The sequence below is a fragment of the Colletotrichum jinshuiense genome, chromosome 2, assembly GCF_051148585.1.
Source record: "Colletotrichum jinshuiense chromosome 2, complete sequence".
Taxonomy (NCBI): Eukaryota; Fungi; Ascomycota; class Sordariomycetes; order Glomerellales; family Glomerellaceae; genus Colletotrichum; species Colletotrichum jinshuiense.
The window spans coordinates 2,953,760-2,968,910 of NC_139309.1; the positions used below are offsets into that span (position 1 = coordinate 2,953,760).

At 57.0% G+C, this 15,151-nt stretch overlaps 4 protein-coding genes across 4 annotated transcripts; all 4 read left to right on the plus strand.

Annotated features, from left to right (window-relative positions):
• Window positions 1-595: 595 nt before the first annotated feature.
• Window positions 596-1,735, plus strand: EsH8_II_000806 (DUF3984 domain-containing protein; the record flags this gene model as incomplete). Its single annotated transcript, XM_083264104.1, has 1 exon — window positions 596-1,735. The coding sequence occupies one exon, from the start codon at window positions 596-598 to the stop codon at window positions 1,733-1,735; it is 1,140 nt and encodes a 379-aa protein (XP_083121426.1).
• Window positions 1,736-8,397: 6,662 nt separating this feature from the next.
• Window positions 8,398-9,140, plus strand: EsH8_II_000807 (signal transduction histidine kinase; the record flags this gene model as incomplete). Its single annotated transcript, XM_083264105.1, has 3 exons — window positions 8,398-8,418; window positions 8,511-8,683; window positions 8,873-9,140. The coding sequence occupies 3 exons, from the start codon at window positions 8,398-8,400 to the stop codon at window positions 9,138-9,140; spliced, it is 462 nt and encodes a 153-aa protein (XP_083121427.1).
• Window positions 9,141-10,523: 1,383 nt separating this feature from the next.
• EsH8_II_000808 (kinase A anchor protein) lies at window positions 10,524-11,273 on the plus strand (the record flags this gene model as incomplete). Its single annotated transcript, XM_083264106.1, has 1 exon — window positions 10,524-11,273. The coding sequence occupies one exon, from the start codon at window positions 10,524-10,526 to the stop codon at window positions 11,271-11,273; it is 750 nt and encodes a 249-aa protein (XP_083121428.1).
• A 912-nt stretch (window positions 11,274-12,185) lies between these two features.
• EsH8_II_000809 (uncharacterized protein) lies at window positions 12,186-13,843 on the plus strand (the record flags this gene model as incomplete). Its single annotated transcript, XM_083264107.1, has 3 exons — window positions 12,186-13,008; window positions 13,099-13,308; window positions 13,383-13,843. The coding sequence occupies 3 exons, from the start codon at window positions 12,186-12,188 to the stop codon at window positions 13,841-13,843; spliced, it is 1,494 nt and encodes a 497-aa protein (XP_083121429.1).
• Between the last annotated feature and the right edge of the window lie 1,308 nt (window positions 13,844-15,151).

A 15,151-nucleotide genomic window follows, 5' to 3' on the forward strand; every position in this document is an offset into this window, starting at 1 on the left:
GTGCAAGAGTCAGCTCATTCCAGCCCGTAACCTCAGCGCATGCAATCCAGAGGGGAGGGGTTAAGGGCCTAGAAGAGGCTTCAGCGCCCCCCCAAGAGAGGTTGCATGATATCCCGGTACCTCCCGCCGCATAGCATTACCCGAGCGTCCTCATGTACCTTACCGAGGAGGTACCTACGTAATCATGCATCCAATCACCGCCCAACACCCCCGCAAGGCCAGATCAGCAAATCACAGACAAGCCGATCCCTCGGTAGCCAAAGTCTGCTGCCCCGGATTTTGCCATTAGCGCATATGCTTTGCGGTGTTGCATTCCATTGCTCCCTGCCGCCGCCCGTCAATGGCCGCTTTGCCGTCCTCTCCGCCCTCCTCAACAAGCTTCCTGTGCTTCCCAACCCTTTTCCTTCATAAAGACCAAAGCGAAACCACCCGAACTTGCCTCCCCTCCATCCCGCCTGTAGAACCATACTCATTGAACACCCTAGCTCATCTGCTACTTTGCTTCTCGCTTACCAATTGCCCCTGTCTACTCCTGCCAGACCACGAGCTTGATAGGAGAGGAAGACAGACGAAAGCGAAAAAAAAAGGAGTCACCATGGAAGAGGCTTACAAGCAGTACGCGAACCAGGCGCGTCGGAAGAACCGCTCCAGCACAAACCTGAACCACCTCTCCCTAGCGCCCTTCACCTCGAGGATGCCCCTACAAGACGACGATGCCCTCCCCGAACACCTGACCTCGCCGCACCACAGCACCTCCTACCTGCAGGGCAAGTCGGCTCCCACCACACCAGGCCTGCTCTCTCGCTCTCCCGCCAGGTCCAACTCCAACGCCCGCCGCTCCTCGGTGCCGCACGCCGACATCCCCAAGAGCAAGTCGGCCACCCACCTGACGCCCGGCGCCAGCGATCGCAAAGCAAACAACCGAAAGTCCGTCTCCGGCACCACGTCGCCGACGGTGCGGCGTAGGAAGGAGAAGGACGACTTCCTGGCCAGGGACCAGAACGACAGCGATTGGCTTCTGAGGACCGGGGCGCTCATCACGAATGAGAACCGCGAGTTCAAGGGCCAGGCGTGGCTAGTATCGAGGCAGAGCTCGACGAGCTTGACGGGCGTGCGGGACGCGGAGGAGGAGGCGTTCGAGAGGGAATTGGCTCGGGAGCGGGAGCTCGCCAGCCGCCGGAGCAGCCGGCGCGGGAGTCTCGCCGATGTAGACGGCGCGTATACCCATTCGGCCAGGCCGAGTCGTCCTGGTAGTCGGTCAGCTAGTAGAGTCGGCACCCGAAGCCAGATTTTGACGCCCATGGATCGCCACTCGGACGAGGGATACTTCCCTCGCAACCATGACAGCGAGGACTACATTGCCGGTCCCGACTTCGTCAATCTCGACGAGCAGCTCGAGTCCCTAGAGTTTGACACGACTCAAGACGACGAGGCCGCCGTCAGGAGGCTGGTCAAGGGCGAGAGGGCCGGGGCGGCCTCTTGGGTTGGGAACATCCTGGGGTGGCCGCTGTTCGCAGTGGAGGAAAACGAGGATGAGTCGGACGACGATGCAGACGGGGAGTTCGAGGGTGAGGCTGACGAAGAGGCGCATGGACTCCGCTCGTCGTGGTCAGCCCGGCAATTTGAGGGCGTTGCCGGCGCCCCAGAAGAACGGATCCCGCCCCCAAAGGCCGACGAGGGTGGCTGGCAGGATGCAGCATGGCTGCTCAGCGTGGCCACCAAGGTCCTGCTGTGAATGGATTAGACAAGACAAGATTTTTGTTCCCACCAAAGAAGAGGCTGCACCACCCGCCAAGACGGCGAGGTTCGCTCGCGCGCCCCTTGACTCCTCAGAACGGTGATGTGGGTATCATCGCAGCCCTAGCGAAACCGAAAGCTTCACCGTTAGACTATTCGAGACCCCCGGCAGCCAAATCTGCAGGGTATGTTTGTTTGCTCGCCGGGCCCCACGTCCCTTTTTTTTTTTCCTTTTTTTTTTTTGCCGGATCCTGCGAAGCTGCTGTTCTCGAGGAGCGTCTCTGTCCGCGATTCGGCGCCCGATGCAAACCCCCTTCTATCCGATGCAGATGCTCTCCACCTGTCTAGAAATCGGATGGCAGCTCCATCCTCCCTGGTTTGGCATACAAACCGTACCGCAAGCACGGAGTATTGCGGTTTTTACGAGGATTAAACACTGCGGGACGGACCAGGGCCGGTGCAACAGCTTCATTGGATCGCAACATGATACTCTGAAAAGGAATGGAAAATAAATATACAAGCAATTTAAATACAAACAATGAAACCAAAACCCTCGGCTGCCCAGTAGCTGCCTTTCGGATCCGGCAGTCAATGATAGGCCACAAAATCATCAACGTACGAACCCCGCAAGAAAAGCAACCCATGCAACACGTGACCGCTTGCACCGAGACGCCCCCCGGACCGGTGGTGGTGATCCCGGTTCCGGCCATGTCAATAACCCCACTGGAAATGGCCGTCGATTCCTTCCATCAACCAAAAGCATTGGCTTTTCGCCCGGGCGTCTAGAAGGGCTAAGGGGAAAAGGGCCTGGACCAATAAGACGGCGCGTCCAACTGATGCGACCAACGGAAGGGCGAGGGCACCATCTGAACTATCGTCTCGAAGCCGCCCACCCCAAGGGCGATGGCGGCCGGCCAAGCCGGCGTGAGGAGACTACTGGCCGCATAATAGGGCCAAAAACAGGTTTTGGGAGTGTCACCTCGCACTTGCATGCAGCACCGGCGGGAACCTCGTGTTGTCTGTGCATATTGGCTCGCGGGATGAGACGGTGAGCGCGAGTGTGTCCTGTACCGCGAGGACGTACCAATTTCACTCTCAATCCGCTGACCGCCGCCATTGCGGCCTATTTTCTTGGATAACCCTTTCCGCCATACATTCATCCCGTCTGATGGCCCAGAAGTTTGATGGGCAGTATGCCAATGTTATTTTGGGCCATGTGGAAAGAAAAAAATATCACTGTAGCTAATCCTTGTCACTCGGACGGATGCCGACCGAAATGTGGACCATGACTTCGATTGTACAGTGGAGGAACGTGTAAGGTTGTAAGCAATCGACTCCCGTTCGGTCGTCCGTCCGGCGTGTCATTTAGTATCCCCGAATCGATGTTTGACCGAGACAGAGTTTCCCAAGGCTTGAAGCTTGAAGCTTGAAGCCAAACCTGCAGGTCTGCTGTCACTGCGAGCCCTCTACCTAAGCACCTCCAACGCACATAACCAATACATACGCCCGTGAGTATCGACGTAGTCTGGTTCTTCTCGGTCTACATCAGCAGTGTGCCTACATTGTCGTGAGGGTCAAAGCTCGTGGACCGAACAGCCCTCGTGAACCTGTATGTATGGCAGCGGAGAGGAGCTCCAGAAGCACGGGAAGATGTCACCGTACATTGACCATTGGTTGTGCGATACCCAACAACCCTCCACTCATGCGACGATCGAAGTTTTGGGCGGAGGAGTCAAAAGGCTCTGTCAGTTCAGGTCAGCGCCTCCGTCTGCTGGCTCGCCGTTCGCTCCATAGGCTTGGCGCATGCGTGACATCAAAGGTCCAGCCGATCCAATCATCAGGCGAGTTGCGCAGATTTGCTTGTTGATCACTTGGTTCACCGAAGTTCTACAGGGCCTAGAATGTGAGATGCAATGCGAGTTGGCTTGGTGAGAGCCATCAGTGCGAGTGAGCGACAGAAATCATGGGTCCGGTGATGGTGGGTCCGACAGGACTCGTGGGGATGGAAGTTCTCAGTTAGTAGCATGCCGATTTCCGGACAACTGCACACGACCGTCAAGGGAGTGGGCTTCCGTAAAACACGGATAAGTCTACTGGCGTTACGGTCCCGTGCGGCCGGATTTTGTCGTCTTCCGCCAGGCGCAACGCTCGGCTGCTGGTAGTAGCAGCAGAGCCTCAACGCTACATGGCTCCAGCGTCAAGTGCATCCCAAAAAGAGAGCTCCGATAATAGCGCACCGTCTCTACACTGGGTCGTGGCCGCTTGTTTCCAGGCTACTGCAGTCAGTCGATTAGATAGCCGTGAAGGTGTGAAGTCAAGTCGGGCTGATGGTTGTTGAGACTGTCGTCGCGGACGGTTGATAACAAAAACGGAGACGGCTGGCATTCGATACACCCTGGTCCTTGTAGACCTTGCAGTGCAACCCACCGATGACGTCCATGTGCGGTATGACGTGTGGGAAGGCACCAACTCCAGCCCCCCCAGAGTGCATATGCAGCTGCCCCGCCCCACCTCACCATTAACCACCTTGACGGAAACTCCATAACACGGAGGACGGTGGACAGCACCTCCAAACCCAGCCTTTTGGCTAAGAAAATCCTTTTTCTTTGCTGAAAAGCAGTGGGGAGTGGGGTATCAACCGCTGCCGAGTAAATCTAGCCTCTGTCGCCAGGCTGTTCTGAGATGATTCTGCAGCGGTGTGGGACGGTTGTTCACCGTGGCCCCTGCCACCCGGCCAGCGCGAGTGGCATCCAATGGCTTCTGAGCATGGCTAAGAGGCTTGAATCAGGAACAGATCGTCAAAGATGTTGAACGGGTATGGACCCTGCATTCCGTCCTCTCCCCACCTCGTTACTTTCCTTTTTGCTTCTCCCATCTCTCCTACCAGCTTCGGGTCGCCGGGTTTGGTTCTGGCTTCATCCCTCCTGCCTTATTTGGGCCCTCCTATCGGTGTGGAGTGGTGAGCATATTTTGTCGTAAATTTCCGTGGCAGTGAATGGCATTTGCCGCAACACGCCATGGTCAGATCGTGCCACTCAATGGTGGGCTCGAACGTATCGAGACACTGGATGTAGACTATTGAATATCATATTCGCTCTCGTTTGGGCACAGACAAGCTAAGTAGGCGAGGTCATGGGTGTAAGTGAGGTCTGGGGCTGGAAAGGGGTAGATGCGGACTAGATACCGAGAGTGCCGGGTGCAAAATCAATTTACTCACCCGGCTGCTATGACATCGGAAAGTGTCATCCTCGCTCTGAGTTGAGACCACACCACCTCCCTTAGAATACTATGGCATGAGAGCATCGCAGAAGGACATAAAGTCGCCGCCCTGCTTACTATAACCCAGTTACTAGCGGGTGGTCGCTGCTCAAGGTAGGAGCAAGTGAGGTTCAAACGCCAGCAAGATGACACTTGCAAGCGCGCAGAGGAGCCAAGCCGGCTGAGATGATGAGAAAAAGCCGGAGGGGGACGGAGGGAGACGGAGGAAGACGCTGATCACAACCTCTTGGTGACTAGAAGTGCCAGACACAACACCAAACTTGCAATGCAGGGGGCAGCGCTCTCGCATCGTGAAGGAGGTACAGGGAGGCGCTAGGTAATGAGGGGTAGCTCGTGTTGGTGCTCACGGGTATTGTACGGCGGTAGTTAGATCCACAACCCCGTGGCCGGTCTCTTCGGTCTAGAAGCTGTTCGATATGAGGAGCGAGTGCGGCTGGCGGCGGTGGTGTGTATCTGTCAAGTCGTTCGCAGTCAAGTGGCCAGCAACCCGGGGTCTTCGGGCTGAAATGTGTGTTTGCTGACGCCCGGGGGCTCGTGCCGGACCTTCATGACGTGGACACGGGGGGGTTTTGGACGAAAAGTTGGTCAGTGTGGGAACAGCCTGAAGGTCTAGATTGCAATCGAGCAGACAACACCCATGGTAAGACAATCCGAGGGAGGGAGGATGGATGAAGGATCGTCGGAACCCGAGCAGGTGTAGCTGGCAGACGGACGAATGGTCTCTGAAGAAAAGAAAGCAACAAGCCAGTTGAAGTAGCTGATGACCGTAGGAAAGCGCGGTAGGTGATAGGATAAACGTCAAGGCATTGCGCCCACCCTGCAGAAGACATGTGGCAGCACTTGACAAAGGACACACTTTTGGTTCTGCGGACATGGCGGATATTCCACGATTTAAGCAAGGCGCCCAGAGCAGCGGCAGGGGCAGCGGCAGCGTAAAAGAGGTGCCCTAGAAGCTCTGGAAGGCCTGCGAAGAAACGTTCCACACCTTGACATATTGCCGTTCCTAAGCGGCATCTTCTTCGTGGATGAGCTAACCGATTGCCCTGGCCAAGCTAACCCAGAGGCCGGCCTCATGCAGGTAAATCGGCGTTGAAATGCTGTATCGAGGCATAACGCTGCCGCCTCAAGCTGGCTCGGGGGTTCTTCCCAGCAGTCTTTCCCTGCCCCGAGCTTTTAACTACCACGGTGCCTTGCTTTAGCACCTTGGGCTTCAGCCGTGCGTGGAAGGGGGGGGAGGCTGCTGGGTGCTAAGGCAAGTCAAGTACCGTGGCTGTAGGCTGTACCTTTGGTGGGTTGTGCCGGTGGGAAAGCGGCGCACATGTTGACAGAGGCAGCCGGACGGACCCTTATTGGAAAGGGCTGATTAATGATGCAACTTCTGGCGACGGTTCGATGGGGGTTATCAGGTATGAGGTCAGGTAGACACGTCTAGGCCCCGTTAGTGGGTAATGCAGCCGCTCTTGTCCCGATTCTCACAGCGCAAACCTCGAGGTTTGAATACGTTCGAGTCGAGTCTGTCTGGGCAATCGCTTCTCGGCTGGCATGGCGGTGCACGGGTTGGTACGTTATATCCATCCCCCTTCATCTCGGCCGGCGTGCCTCTTGTGAACGGTCGCGGCCAAGAAGTCGAACTTTGCTGCTCCCGTCCACGGCGGCACCCTTTCTCAGCCAACCTCCGTCCCAATCTCACACTACCCACACTCGCGTCGCGCGCTGGAGGTGCCTGCCCTTCCCGGACGAGGCCCTGCAGGAGAAAAATGGTGACCCAATCCCGCCGTATCTTCGCTGGACCCTGTCTGTCCCACCCCCCGGCTCCTGCTCCCCTCCCTCCCTCGTCACGCCTCCATTGACCGTCCCGCCCATCTTGCTTGCCTTGGGCAGTAGTGTATCCGTAGTGTAGTGTGCAGTGTACAACATCCGCTCGCAGAGGGTACCACGGCTGTACATGCTCGCAGCAATTCCTAGCAAGGCTGTAGCGGTACGCACTCCCTCTCCCCCCAGGCTTGTTCCTGCTGTCCACGTCCAGCCTAACACCGGCTGCTTAACACCAAAGGTCCCAACCACAATCGCACTAGAGATCACTCCCAGATCCGCCCTTTCCCTCTTTGAGACATCCCATCCCCTCCCCTCTGGCCCTTGTCTTCCTGCCCCCCGCCGTCACGCCTTCCGCTTTTAATCAGCGTCCTTAGGCCATACCATACCGCGCAGTAACTTCCCTGTCTCACCTTACCTTAGCTCACCTGAGAGGTACGGTACCTTGGCCTTATTTTCTCCGAAGTCCCGTTCAGGCGCTCAACGGGACTCACTCCGAGCACACACTCTGGTTTTCTTGCGACTGAGACTGTCCACCAAAGAGCCCATCTCGCCGCCGCCATTGCCTGTTGCCGCCGGCTTCACTGCTCGAAGCCTTGCTCTTCGCCGACCCTGCATCATCTCATTCGCGTCGTCACCCCGGCACGCAATTTTCGCATTTTCTCTTCTTCCTCGGCTTCGCTGAAACCCCCGTCCAAGGAGGGCAGGGACCAAGAAGATACCCGTTCTGCTTGACCTCGCCTCACTTACCGACACTTCAGGCACTGCACCTCCATTGCGCCTCTTCAGTACACACTCTTGTCCTGATCCCAACCCAGTAAGTCCAGGTACTTTGCAGTCACCAGCAGCGCAACCCCACCACGCTTTCTTCCCCTCCAAAAGCCCACCTACCCACATCACTCACTGCATCCCCCGCCGAAAAATTATTAGACACCTCGGAAGCCCTACCTGCCTCTCTGCCTACCAGCAGGACTCGTCCTCGTCTTATATGCGCACCCGACCAGAATCGGACCCGACAGCTACTTACCCTTTCTTACTCTAGTACGGCAACTGTTCGTTGCAACCATCCTCAGACCGATTTGACTCTGTATGTAAGTAATTTGTTGTGTGCGCGATTCCACCTTGTCCCCTTTGCCCCCCTTCGTCTCCGAATATCCACACTCAGCTGCACACTCCCTGTGCGGTATATCTCGTTCATCATCACCCGCAGTGGCGGCGGCAGAAGAAGCAGCGGCGGCGGCGGCGACGTTGCCATCCTTACCATATCACACCCAGAGCCCGGGTATCCCCAAGAACCGGGCGCCAAACCCGAAGCCTTCTTTCCACAATCCACACATCGTGGGATCCACCACCTGACTGGTCCTCTACCGTGTTGCCGTTGGTCTCCTGACTCTAACCAAATTCTTCGCCTCGGTAGCCTCTCCGTACCTCTGTGCTGCCGCCAATCACACTCAGTGCTTTCATCTCGGTCGCCTTTACCCCTCCAAGTCTTTATTCGCCCTACCTTCACGGCCACGTTCGCCACCAAACACACAACGAGTCTTAACAGGACCACACCAAACCGTCAAAATGCCTGCCTCTGAGGATAAGGTACGTGACCGAAGAAGAAGAAGAAAAATTCATCTGCGCTGGTCGTATGGTGATTAGGACCACAAAGGGCTAACGTCGGGTCTTTGACACAGAGCGATGACGGCCCCCTCAGCAGCCCCGAATTTGGCGACGCGATTGACTCAGTCACCTTCGGTCAGATCCTGGAGATGGATGAGGACGAAAATGATCGCGACTTCAGCCAGTCAATCGTGTTTGGCTTCTTCGAGCAAGCAGAAGAAACTTTTGAGTCGATGGACTCGGCCTTGTGAGTCGCATCATCATCACCCGCCTCATTTTGGCCCCCCACTCCGCATTGCTTTCCCCTCTCCTCTCCTCCCCCCTGCCTTACCTTACCCTCGGCAACAAATAAAAGTGTCTCTTGTCTCTCGGTCCCGGGCGCATGGTTCAATACGGCGTTGAGCAAGGCTGACTCTCATTTCTTTCTCATTCCCAGAGAGGAAAAGGACCTGGAGCAGTTGTCGCAGTTGGGCCACTTCCTCAAAGGCTCGTCAGCCACTCTTGGACTCGTCAAAGTTAGAGACAGCTGCGAAAAGATCCAACGCTACGGAAAGAAGGAGAACGAGGACGGATCACCTGAGCTGGACGAGGAGCTGTGCCTGAAGCGCATTACCGAGACGCTCAAGGTCCTCAAGACGGAGTACCAGGACACCGAGAAGCTTCTGAAGAAGTTCTTTGGCACTGAAGAAGAAGAAGAAGACTAGAGCTGCCTTGTACGATTGCCCGGCAACGTCGCTCCGTGTCCCAGCACCAGCCGTACCGTCGAACAGCATTAGAAACGATGGCTGTGACGACGTCGAGGACATTGGACATGAAAGAGGGCTCGCCCTCTATGGAAGGCCGCGCAGCTCTTCAGCTACCTCGGACCTTGGACACTTTGCTTACGAACCTACCTCTCCACATACCCCTTCCCTACGCTTACGAATTTGAATCATGAAGAAAACTCGCGCTTTGGCAATGGTGGCCTGGTGTGGCTTTTGCATGGAAGGCTCTCCTTCTCTGTTGGGGGCAGCCGAACGAATAGTCGGATGTCCGAGGTAGTCAACTGGAACGACAGAGATATTCTGAGCGCTTGTGCAATGGGCTTCTCCCTCCACGCCTACCATAGTCCTAAATCAACAGCATGCACACATACACATACGCACACAGTCTCTACACTCCCTACTGGGTAGACGGGCAATAGCAGTATTTGCGTTTGAATAGAGCAATGGAGAGGCTCTTTTGTCGCCACAAATAAGCCATTAATATTGCGTGGGCAAGTGCAATAAGTTCTCGTCTCGTGAAAATAGAAAATGGATGGACCTTCCCAGAGAAATTGCATTTCCAAATATCTAGGGTAAGAAAGGGGTAGGGCAAACCTGCCAGATGGCTCGATGTACAAAATCATACGCTGTGCTCCCTCTATTTCCGAGGGGATAGATACCCTTTCCTCTGGGGCACTACACAGGCTGACAAGCAGGTTTGCATTTCAGCATTCAGTGCGGGCAGCGGGGAACCCGCCAAAATTCTACCCGAGCGTCTCCTTTCAGCCTTGACCGACTGACATCATTGCGAGCCGTGACGAAGCCCAGACCCGAGGATCGACAAATTGACGCCATAGCTCAAGTCCGGTACGTCTCGAAGTTTCCTCGACGTATTATGACATTTTCAAGTGGGTGTCTTCTGTGGCTGTGCGGGTGGGTGCTCGTGGAATAGACGTGCCAGGCGCAGCCTCTTCCATAGGTAGCCTCGAAGCCACATCACAGAAGCCGTGGAAACCGCACATGCCCTGGCTCGCGGTTTGTCCTGCGGCTTGATAATGAATGGTGTTTTCACAGGCACTCCGGAGATACAAGTCTTTGAGCCGTCCCTCCAGGAGCGTCTTGTTTGACTCCTCATTATCTTCGCTCGCGGAGCCCTCCAAGATTAGACTAACGTGGTTGACAGACACCGTCGCTCATCGCAAGGCTGACCAGTCACCGGGGTAGTGATTGTCGTACAACGAGCATAACCATCGGCAAGCGCTGGGGATTAACCAGATCTGGCAGATCTCCTTAAGCCAACCGCACATACTCATCTCAGCCCGTCTGTGCCCCAGAGCATCCGACATGCCGCCTCGACCAAGCGCCAGGCCGTCGCCTACGCACTTTCTGTGCATCCCTCTGGTCACTCCAGCCTCGCGGCCCCAGTTGTCTAAGAGTTTGGCATCCTTTCAAGCGGACGTCACCAGCCCAGATAGCTTCGCCATTCCCACGGATGCCGTACGGCCGCTTGGTACTCTGCACTTGACCTTAGGAGTGATGAGCTTTCCCAAGAACGAAGGCGTCGACAAGGCAGTCGAGGTGCTCAAAAGTCTGAAGCCGCGGGAAATACTGGCCGGTATCAAACCTCTGTCCTCCAAAACACCACTGGCCGGCCCTGGCCAGGCGTTGGTTGCCCCCGATGCTACCCCACTGTCCATTACGCTCCGCGGCCTTCAGTGCATGAAGTCCGGCCCAAGGGCAGATCCTAGCAAAGCATCAGTCCTCTACGCGCCCCCCGTCTACTCCGAGGGTATCTTCCAAACATTCTGCGAAAAAATCAGGACGGTCTTCGAGGAGGCAGAAGTTATGGAAAAAGATGACCGTGGATTATTGCTGCACGCTACTATTATCAACACCATCTACGTCAAAGGTGGGCGCGGCAAGAAGGGGCCGAAGCTGACTATCGACGCAAGGGATATAATCGACCGATACGATGATTACGTTTGGGTGGAAGACATGGCCGTGGACAAAATCGCCATCTGCCGCATGGGGGCGAAACAGGTTGAGGGTGTGGACGACCAAGAATACGAGGTCGAGGCTGATATCAACTTCTAAGGCCAGCGTCCACCCAGTCTTGTCTCGTCACGCAGTGTTGGCCTTGGGCACTAACTGAGGACTAAATTCCTACCAGATCTTGGAAAGCACAGATACGTTGGTCAGCGATGGACCAGCCCAGGTGAAAGTGGGCAGGCCAGTCGCTCGCCCTGGGATTGTTCTGAATTTGTTTGTCTGCAGAAAGCTTTCTTGGTATGTCAAAGAGCATATTGCCGTTGAAGGAAGTTCCAATAGGTTTTTACGTAGTATCTGCAAATTGAGCGGTATCCACGAACCTCAATGATTGACTGGAGACGGCCTCGGCTTCAAAGACGTACAATTCGAAGCAAGACAGGCAATAGAAAGCCCGAGTGATTTTGCCAAGCAAACACCACTCTCCTAATTTTCAGCAGCAGGGTTACTGCGTAAACGCGCACCATTCGCAGGGCTCCCAGGAAGGTTGCAGCAACCGAAGAAGCACCGCTTTGCCCCCACGGTTCAGCCCCGAGCGCGGCCACAAGCGCCGGGCCGCTAAAAATACCGCTCCGGCGGGGAACCACCTGGGTGCGGACCCCCAAAGGCAGAGGATCCCCGTCGGACCCCAATGACAACCTTACATCCTGGGGATACTTGCGACGACTCTCTGCCATAAGGCTACCTCCCATTAATAAGGCCAGCCGTCCATCCCGAGTCGACTTTCGCCATTTCGCCTCCCAAGGCTAGGCAGCCAACGAGTTTTACCGCCATTCGCCATCTATCGCCCTCAGGCTCCGCGTCGACCTCTCACCTCTCGCGAGAGGGGCTGTTCAGCAAAAGGGGAGGGAGAGGCAAGCCCGTCACATCTCCCCTCCGACGTGAGAGAAACCCCCCACCATTTCGTCTTACTCCCAACATGCAGTACCAAGACAAGCCGCAAGCTCCCCCGCCGTCCCCATGACGAAAGATAAGAAGCTCGGTCGGATGTCCACGATGTCGGAGAAGCGCCGCTCCTTCATCTCCGGAGGCAGTGGCGGAGGTAGCAGCAAGGACAACAGCGGAGGCGGCAGCGGCAGCGGCAGCAGCAATAACGCCGCCTCCAACACCGGCCCCTCCAAGCCGTCACAAGGCGGCTCCAGCACCCACGTCCTCCACACCTCGAACCCGCGCAACAACACTGCGAACATCATCGCTCCGCCCCCCCGCGCGCACCACGCCCCCGCGAGTTCCTCTGCAAGCCCCAGCCCCGAAGATGGTGCTGGTGCCACCTCAAGTGGTGGAAAGGATGCCAAAGACAAGGAAGCGAGGCAAAAAGAGGCCTCGAGTGGGGGAAACAGCAAGACCGCCGGTAGCGGCACCAGCAGCGGCAGCTCCTCGGCGCTGGCCAAGGACAAGGACGCGCGCATAGCGCACCTGGAGCGGGAGCTCGAGATCATGGAGCAAGAGTTCACGCGCGAGCTCGACAAGCTTTCGCAGAACGAGAGCGAGACGGCCGTCTTCTGGCAGGCGAAACACAGCGACCTGAACCAGCAGTTCCTCCGCGCCGACGCCGACGCGCGCCTTCTGCGCCAGGAGGCCGAGGCCCGCGACGCGGACCGCGACGTCTTACGGCGGGAGGTGAGCGAGCTGCGCGCCCAGGTGCGTGGGCTGAAGGAGTTTGTGAGCACGAGCACACGCACCAGCGGGCAGACCTCCGACGAGGTGTTTTGCGACGGCATGGCGAGGCTGAGCAACGGCCTGCAGAACTGGGTCATTGTCAACTTCCGAAGGGCCAAGCTGGGTACGTCCCCTCTTCGATGGGCTTGCGCGGCTTAGCCGAGCTGCTTTGGAGGATGCGGGAGAACGCGACTGACCACGCACATCTGAACAGACTTTGCCGCCGCGAGCGACGAGATCCGCGAAGAGCTCGGCCAGCTGGTGCCCATGTACGCCGACCTCGAGACCTCGGCCAAGGTCCACCTGTTACAGTCGGTCGTCTCGCGCCTGCTCGTAGACACGATATTCGACTCGTACTTTTTCGGTCTACCCAGGGAGCAGGCGGAACAGTTGAAGGCCGTAGAACAGATGCTCTCGAGCCATGGTTAGTGGCCCCTCTCCCCCCCCTCCCCTTTGCCGGTGAAACATGAAAATATCCTAACGGTTGGTAACTCGCAGTGGACTCGGCAGAAGCAATCAACAACTGGCGGTCCTCGACCCTCGCGCTCCTCCAGCGCGAGGCCGAGACCAGGATGCAGGCCGAGACGTCGGCGGCGGCGGAGGTCGTAATCGGGCGCGTGAACCGCGTCCTCGACGCCGTGACGGACGCGAAGGCGACCGAGCCCCGCGACGCGGCCCTCAGGGCCCTCGTCGGCAGCGCGGCGGACCTGGCGCGGCAGCTGGCCGTGCAAAAGGCCGTGTTCCGGGTCCACATGCCCGACATCGTCCCGCACCAGCGCACGCGCTTCGACGCGGCCACCATGGAGGACATTGGCGGCGAGGACGAGGACGCCCTGGCGCAGCGCGACATCGCGTGCGTCACCTTCCCCGGCATCATCAAGCGCGGGGACGAGAACGGCGGGCACATGCAGTATCAGAATGTCATTGCCAAGGCTAGGGTACTATGTAGTCCCGAATGAAAGACGCTGATGCCGAAAGAAAAGAAACGAATGCTTCCCTCTATCTCTCTACTTTTGTCTCCCTTTCATTTCATCTCACTTACCTACTCACTCTCCATCTCCATCTCTCTCTTTCTCTCTTTCTCTTTTCCTCCCATCTCCTCTCGGCTGCGGCTCAAGAGCCTTGACCCTCTGCCGGGGTCATTACAAATACACGCCCATCAACCGCCCTTCATGATGCAAAACCGTCGTCAAGCGCTGCCGCATGTGAGATTTGCACTTTCCCTGGGCCGCAATCTTCACCTATCAACTTATCATCCTCCATTGTCTTCATCAGCCGTCGCCGCCGGCCATCCCACACCCCCCTTCTCTTCAAGACGCCGACTGGGCCTGCAGGCACAGATAACTCACTCGGCAGGAAGCCAGCCACTCTAGAACACACGCACGCCCCGCTCCTAAACCCCTCCCCCCCCTCCCACACGCACGGGGCGGCGCGGCGCGGTGCGGGCTGAGACCGGGCCCGTAACCGCTCTTCGTATCTTGTTCTATCACGAAGGCGTTGTTGATTCACCACATTTTACCATTGGAAAGGTGCGGGCATGCCATCCGGCGACGCCGACCAATGAACGCGCCGGTTCACTGCAATCCCAGTCGACTTTGCGTCCTTAAGACATGCAACCCTTCTGAGCTTCCTGCAGTTGGATCCCCCCCTTACCTAGGCTGGTAGGGAGCGGGGTTGATCTCCTCTCCATCCCTCCCCCACTGTTACTGTCACCCTTCCACGCAATCTATCCTGCCGCCGAGCGAGCCAGATTACCAGTCGAGGGGGGGAAGAGAGAAGGAGTGCGGCTCTGCTGCCCATCGGCGGGCAATCGCTCCGGGTCTACGGGATCCCCCCAACATGCGCTGACACCTGATACGCACCTCCTGCAACTCCTTTCCCTTCAGCTGCCATGCTGTGCTGTAGGCCCGCTGCAACAACCGATCCTGGACCACCACCACCCAAGTGACAGGCTGCAATACCCATTGAGAAGCTCTTCCGTAGACAGTAGTCCCACCAGGGCCGTGTGATGACAGGACAAAGGACCGTATTTTGAAGATCGTATTTCGAGTTCTGCTTGTCCAGGTTGGCAGCATCTTGAATAATAATCCCCCGTATTTTGCTCTGCTCAAACACAAGCCTCGTTGTGCAGGCGTCTCCCGGCAGTTCCATGGTGTGTCACTGCAGCGCGCCGCACAGCACTCGCTTGCTCTGGCTACCTTTCCTGCAAACCCCCGCTCTTCTCGAAATATTAGTGTGGCTTTCGCCATACACGTGGACAACACATA